The sequence below is a fragment of the Hemibagrus wyckioides genome, linkage group LG18 (genome assembly GCF_019097595.1).
Source record: "Hemibagrus wyckioides isolate EC202008001 linkage group LG18, SWU_Hwy_1.0, whole genome shotgun sequence".
Lineage (NCBI taxonomy): Eukaryota > Metazoa > Chordata > Actinopteri > Siluriformes > Bagridae > Hemibagrus > Hemibagrus wyckioides.
Window position 1 is genome coordinate 19070001 of NC_080727.1, and position 7500 is coordinate 19077500.

At 39.1% G+C, this 7500-nt stretch overlaps 1 protein-coding gene across 2 annotated transcripts in view; it reads left to right on the forward strand.

Annotated features, from left to right (window-relative positions):
- Positions 1-4415, forward strand: part of slc47a1 (solute carrier family 47 member 1) — a 43415-nt gene extending 39000 nt beyond the window's left edge. For both annotated transcript variants that reach the window (XM_058414794.1, XM_058414793.1), the window contains exons 12-18: positions 3-111; positions 907-982; positions 1468-1537; positions 2022-2154; positions 2271-2365; positions 2527-2649; positions 3146-4415. In XM_058414794.1, the coding sequence (XP_058270777.1) occupies positions 3-111; positions 907-982; positions 1468-1537; positions 2022-2154; positions 2271-2365; positions 2527-2649; positions 3146-3505 (966 nt within the window). In that variant the 3' untranslated portion in view covers positions 3506-4415. The remainder of the gene's footprint in view (positions 1-2; positions 112-906; positions 983-1467; positions 1538-2021; positions 2155-2270; positions 2366-2526; positions 2650-3145) is intronic.
- Positions 4416-7500: the final 3085 nt, after the last annotated feature.

Here is a 7500-nt window from a genome sequence, read left to right on the forward strand (position 1 = left end):
AGTTTCCTTTAGGTGTACATGCAGCAGCGTGTGTCCGTGTGGGCAATGCTCTGGGGGCAGGAGACACACGTAGAGCTCTGATCACCAGCAAAGTGGCTCTGTTTGTCTCAGGTAAGAGAAAAAGGATAGACGGCTCACCACAAGGCTGCTGTCCAAACACAGATAGGTGACAAATTAAAGGAAAAAAAGAAACCAAAAACATAAAGTGTTATAGGTTATCCAACACCATAACAGCCTTAGTAGGTTTTGTTTTTCAGATTGTATAAGTCTGTAGAACTGTACTAGATGATGCTTTGATGATAATGATGATGATGAGGATGAGGATGAGGATGAGGATGATGATGACGATGATGATAGTGGTGGTGGTGATGAAAAGCACTGAGTAACACATCACTCTAAAATCTCCCATAGCTGATCATTCAGGTTTTGACTTTAATACTCTTCAAACTGTTATTCCTCGTGAACGGGGGCGGAGTCAACCTGGACGAGGCCATGCCCATTAGTTTAGAAATGTTTATCCTGTTTATTAGTATAAGAGTGATCACTCCGATGAACTTTATATTGATTTGCAGCCATTTAAACCATTCAGTAATTTCTCATGACTGAGGGCGGAGTCAAGCCGGACGAGACCACGCCCTCATCCGGATAGAAGTATTTGATTATTGGACAAAAGTGAACACAAATCCTGCTACAGCAAAGCCCACAGGATCACACAGACCTTTTTTTCCCTTTAATTTGTCACCCCCTGGCACATTTGTGATGTATTTCTGATTATTAGTTCATAGTAATAGTTAGATATACTCTATGATCCAGTATAACTCTTCCTGGTACTAATTTGCTCTCTTTGAACATACTACATAATACATAATAACAGTGTAATACAGTACCTGGTGCTCTCTATTCCAGGAGTGTTAGCGGTGCTACAGGGGATTGTGCTCGGTTCTACAAAATCAGTGTTAGGCCTCATCTTTACCAATGACGAGTAAGTCCAGTTTATCATTACATTATCATTACCAAACATGATGACCCTCATTTACACACTCTTATATTATAATAACATTATTATTGACTTTATCATTATTATACAGAACCTAAAACATAATAACATCTCTCTTTCTTTTCTCTCTCTCTCTCTCTCTCTCTCTCTCTCTGTCTTTCTGTCTGTGTATCTCTCTCTCTGTCTGTCTCTTTGTGTATCTCTCTCTCTCTTTCTCTGTATGTCTGTGTGCCTGTCTCCCACTCTCTCTCTCTCTCTCTCTCTCTCTCTCACACTCTCTTTGTCTGTCTCTCTTTCTCTGTCTGTCTGTATCTCTATCTGTGTGTCTCTCTCTTTCTCTGTCTGTCTCTCTGTCTGTTTGTCTCTCTCTCTTTCTCTGTCTGTCTTTCCTGTGTCTCTCTTTCTCTCTCTGTCTGTCTGTCTGTCTGTCTGCCTCTCTCTCTCTCTCTCTCTCTCTCTTTGTTCCCCAGGACCATTGTTGGGATTGTATCTGAAAATATGACCTTCTATGTTTTCTTACAGTTTGTTGATGCCCTTGTGGTAAGTTGTCAGTTTGTGTCACTTGAAATTTAAAGACATGCAGGTTTCAGTATCAGGTATAAAGATAGAAATGATGCTGCATTTGACTTAAAGCTGAATAAATAGTTCCTGCTAGTAGCTGCTTTTAGGTAATGCCCACTGTTAAAAGTGCTATACAAATAAAATAAAATAAAACTGAATTGAATTATTATCATCTGCAGGAAATTGCTTTCCTTTGTTTGGGTTTTGCAATTTAATTAATGAAACATACTGTATTGTAAAAAAAAAAAAAGTTTATAGTATTCCAGAGTTTAAGTGCATAATCATCATCATCATCATCATCATCATTATTATTATTATTATTATTATTATTATTATTATTATTATTATTATTATTATAGTTTATACCTTTATTCTATTCCTGAGTTCTTTCTTTTACTTTTTTTTTAAATGTAAAAAATGTCTTTCTGTAATTATTTATCATTTGGTGTTTTATTTTATCTAGTGTGTAAGCTCCGGGATCCTTCTGGGTTCAGGGAAACAGAAGATAGCAGCCATATCCAATCTGATCTCTTACTACTGTATCGGACTTCCTTTGGGTATATCGCTGATGTTTGCTGCCGAGCTGAGGATTATGGGTAATCTTATTTCTACGCTCCCATCTGCTCCAAGAGTCTCTTTCCAGTCACAACAGAAGTGTTGTGTTTCTTTTTTTGCTGAAATCTCTTGTTTTTTTTCTTCCTCGACTTCTCAGGTCTGACACTCGGCCTCTTGGTCTGCGTCCTCATCCAGGCTTGCTTCTTCATCTCGCTCATCTTCAAACTCGATTGGCAGAAGCTGACAGAGAAGGTAGAGCCCTGAAGCGCAGAGCTAAAGAGATCAAGCTGTATGAAGCGTCGATTTTAATGCTATGAGAACTCCATTTATCATTGTGTTAGCCTTAATGCCCAGAAGATTTATTGTAATAGAGCTCAAGCCTGCCATTAGCTGCTTTCCTGCTTTTCCTTCAGGCCCAAAAACGTGCTGGAAGGAAAGGGAACATGAACTGTGTAGGACAGAAGGCACCTCTTAGTGTACCGATCATGGACAACATGATTGCTGATGGACCAGACAACCCTGAGCAAATACCTGTGGTGAGTTTATCCTGATCATTTACACTCAAAGCACAATAATAGTAATAATAATAATAATAATAACAAGAAGAAAGAGATGATGAAGAAGAAGATGGAAAAGAAGAAGATGAAGAAAGACAGAAACAGAAGAAGAAGATAGTCAAGAAGGAGCAGAAGATTTTGAAAAAGAAGAAGACAAAGAAGAAGATGGAAAAGACGAAAAAGTTTAAGGAAAAGAAGACACAGAAGAAAATCAAGAAATGAAGATCATCAAGAGGAAGAAAAGGAAGAAGAAGAAGAAGATCAAGAAGAAGAAGACAGAAGTGGAAAAAAGAAGAAAAAGAAGAAGAAGAAGAAGAAGAAGAAGAAAACCTTCCAATCAACAACCCATTCATTTGGCTACCAGATTTGCTGCTGGACTTATATTGCATCAAGTCAAAGCTAAACCATGAGGCTATAACTGATCTGTTTACTTTATTAATATCATGTATTAACTGTTTTCTTCCTTCCATTTCAGACACACTCAGGAAACATGTGCTCTAAAACGAGCGCCTACGCTCCAGTGAGCTCCAAAGAGGAGAAACAGACCAAACCCGCGATCGGTCAGGAGGAAGCGGACGACGGTGAGGCGGGAGTCAAAGCCCGAGTCAAAGCCCCGCTCTCTGTCCCACAGTTAGTCCTGAGAAGAGGTCTGACCGTCCTGGCTGCAGTGTTGCTGCTGTCTGTCAGCATCGTGGTCCATCTGACCTGCCCACCACCGCAGCCATTCGCCCATCTTAAGAGCAACCTAACCACAGACTGGGGGAACCACACCAGCACTACTGCCTTCCCAAACACTACGGCTGCTAACTACCAGTTAACCACGAGACCCATCTGAATGACCATGCTTCAAAAACCACGAACCACCAAAGCAAGCAGGAAGTGTGCTGAGGAATTGCTGTGGTGTTAGTCCAGCTACTTCTTGAGCAGGTTTACCGAACACCAAACCAGTACTGAACCACATTCGTACCTCAACATTTCTGTAGAAATGCAGGTGAAGAAGCCGTTCAGTCGAGCTGCTTAACCCTTAAAGCCTTGTACACTCCAGTTCTCTGTGAGCCGAAGCTCTCGAGAGGCGTCTGATTCACATGTTGTTGTAATGAGGAAAAGAAACGTTACTACAGTATTTTCCCCTCATTATAATTCTAAACACATTTTATTCATCTACACTGAATAATAATAATAATAATAATAATAATAATAATAATAATAATAATAATAATAATAGTAGTAATAATAATAATAATAATAATAAGCATTTTATCAGGTTAGATGGGTTGCCAAGTCTGTTCCAGAGCTCTATGCTATACGTACACACGTTTGTATCATAGCTTGATTTTGCATAGACAGATGTGCTTTTGGGAGTTGACATGGAAAACCTGTTAAACTCCACATGCAGACTAAAACCCAAGCTCAGGATCGAACCAGGGACCCTGGAGTTATTAAGCAGAGCTGCTACCCCACCTCCCCCAGCACATGCTATTAATTTCAAATCTGTATTCCCAAGTATTCTAAAAGATATATATGAGGTTATCCGCATGAGGTTCTGCTTGAGGTAGTCTGTCATTTTGTCATAATGTTTCAGATCTATTTATGTGTTTGTAAATGCGTCAGATTTGTGTCGTCATGTGTCGTGTTACCAAATTATCCCTGTAATTCACTGAAATGGTTTCCTTTACCCAGTTTTGACAGGAAATTTTCATAAACAAAGGTGGATCTATTGGTTTTTTTTTTGTTTATTGATAATACCATACCACTCAACATGGACACACTTGTTTTATTGTTTAATACTGACTGCAATAAAGACATCATTTAATAAAAAAAGTGTCACAGCATTAGTAAAAGTTTCTTTAAAAAAAGTCCAAATCTGTGGGGAATGACTCTTGGGCAATCCTTATTAAAACAGGAAGACATTTCCGATACTATACTATATTTTACAGAAAAACATGCAGAAAATCACTCGAGCTATCCTACAAGGCGAGTTCGACGTTCTGGTAAATATTTCATGTCCCAGTTCACTGAAAACGTAAAGAAGTAAACACACTAACAGAGTGTCTGGCATGATGATGTCGGTTTGTAAAAACAGATCAGATGTTGTATTTCCAGTGAGATGAGAAATGACTAACCGAACCTTAAGGTATATTACAGAGCATGAATTCTTGGTTTTCATGAAAAACCAAGTTTGAGTTTGTATCTGATTTTCAGATCATTTCTAGTCAGCGTGATGAAGATGCATGAGACATTTTCTTGAAATATTAAACATCAGGCTGATCGAAAGTCACACTAACAGTACTGATCCCCACCGGTTCTGATCTCACCATCATCTTGAGAAAATGACTCATGACTCTCTCAGCTCTCGCTCGGAGACGAAATACTGATAATACTGATGATAATACTTATTTTCCTTCAGTAGGCTGTAATCACAAAGTCACACTGGATTGGTACATAATAAAAATCGCTATGTTTATATTTTTTTCTAAAAGCAATGTCAAATACAGTGGAACCTCGGCATTATGAATTTTCGCCTTAAGAATTGATATTTGCAAGAAATTTACATCGGCATGTTTGGCACACGAACGAACCAAACCAAACACCAAATAAGTTGTGCGTACGCCCGGGAGCGTCAGTCGAAAGCCAAGCGAAGCTAGTTTACGAAGGTTACAAATTGTTTTCAGCCAGTCAATGAAAGCTGTTTGGAAAGAGTCAACCCACAATACCAACGCCGTCTTCAACATGCGTTCAAAAGCTACGTGATTATTCGGGCGTTTTTTGTTGACAGATTGGTGGAGTAGGCGATCTGTTCTATTTTTAGCCCAAGCTTGGTGGCAAGACTTCCTGTGAGGACCCTTGACATGGAATGCTTGGCTTGGGTCAGTTCTTTGTAAGCAGCAGTACAGTTTATATATGCTTCGGATTGGTGATGATGATGATCTTTCGGCTGCTCCCTGCGGGTGAGGGGTCACCACAGAGGACCAACTGGTCTGCACAACAGCTTGGCACAGGTTTTACGCCGGATGCCCATCCTGACGCAACCCTCCCATTTTATCCGGGCTTGGGACCGGCACTGCATCCAGTGGCTGGGGTTTGAGCACTGGCTGGGAATCGAACCCTGGTGTTCTGCATGGTAGGTAAGAAAAAAGCAGCCACACAGTTTACATACGCTTTGTATTGGTAATATTCCTAATCATTTTGTTTGGCTGGAATGGATTATCTGCATTTACTTTATTATTTCTTATGGGAAAATTCGTTTCGCAATACAAATTTTCACCTTAAGAACTCGCCTCCAGAACAAATTCAATTCCTATGCCGAGGTTCCATTGTATATTTGTTCGAAATGCCCGGCAGCAGCGGCTCGTAACCACAGATTTAGCCAGGACAGGATGACGTTAACAACGTTTGACTAAAATGCTAAAACACTTGACTATAGCATGTCTCATAACTAGAACTTGAGCGTTCATGACACAAACCATTCCTTCAGTCCAAACTTGACAAGTCTTAACATTACGTTTTCACCTCACTGATTAATTTGCCTCATTGTTTAAAAATCAGCAACAGCAATATTGTCGATCTTTCAGCTACGTAAACTTGTTCATCATGGCTTCACTGAAATCAGTTCTCAGAAATTTCTTAACAATTCCAAACTTTCTAGTTGCTCATAATTGCTCTCCAAAGACAAATGAACAAGTCAGCTAGTTACACAGCTAGCTAGATAACAGTGTAGATTAAAAAGAAGAAAAAAAAATTAATGGCTAATCAGGTCTAAAAACTATAGACCAAAAAGAAAAAAATGGTTCATTTGGATATCTTTAATTCAAATGAATATTTTTAAAAGAAATGTAGCTGTGTTACATGGTAACAGCATGTGAGACGAACACTGAAGAGGTAACATCATCTACTGTCTTGTCTGTTAACACAGTAAGAAAGGGGGCAGCATGATATTTGCCCTAGTGGGCCTTTACTAGTGCTAGATTCTGTAGTTCCTGTGTATATGTTAATTTTTTTAATCACTTTCCTCTCAGGGCTGACTGGAACATTGTTAGCGCTCTAACTATATCGAACTAGCTGACTCATGGGGATTAGTCAGGATTTTGTGCTTGTAGCTTGTAGCAGAAATTTGGGAATTTTATGAACTAATCATTAATGAAATATCAGGCTTTCAAGCTGAAATACACGGACAGCTGAACCGGCGGCTACTTACTGAGCTGGTTTAAATATTTCTGCAGTTTTGGTAAAGCATTAGCTTACCGGATCTTCTGAAATGCAATAAAGTGCACAGATATTGTGACATTCGGTGAGATCAAATGAGAGGATAGTCTCTTAGTCAAAAACGAAGCTACGTAGAAAGCTCAGCTAGTTAGCCATGCTACTAAAACTGCATCCGGCTAATGCTAAGCTAGGATTTCATTCGAAATTCAGTGTGGAATTCATGCTCTGGAAGTTAGGAAGGAATTTCTCCTCAGTTTCGAGGGGACATCATGTCAGATATGGCTTCACTAGTTTTAAATGAGTTTATAGCAGAATTAACTGTACAGTTCACTGTGTACAAATGCTAGCCTGCTAGCTTGTTGCTAACAAAACCTTTTTTTTTTAAATCATGGAGTCATCTGTTTTTTTCCACTTCGGAGCTCAAAAACGACTGAATTCAGATGAGTTCAGACTTCCCACATAACTGAGTTACGTCAAATGCAGTGTAACCTAACGGGCTAATTATTATTAAAATAATGTCTTCTAATATTATAGATTAGAATTTTTAGAATTCTTTTTTTTTGCTGAGTCATTCAGTCAGAACAGGTACAAATGCTATTGCTGTATTACAGAGAAGAGAGAGAGAGA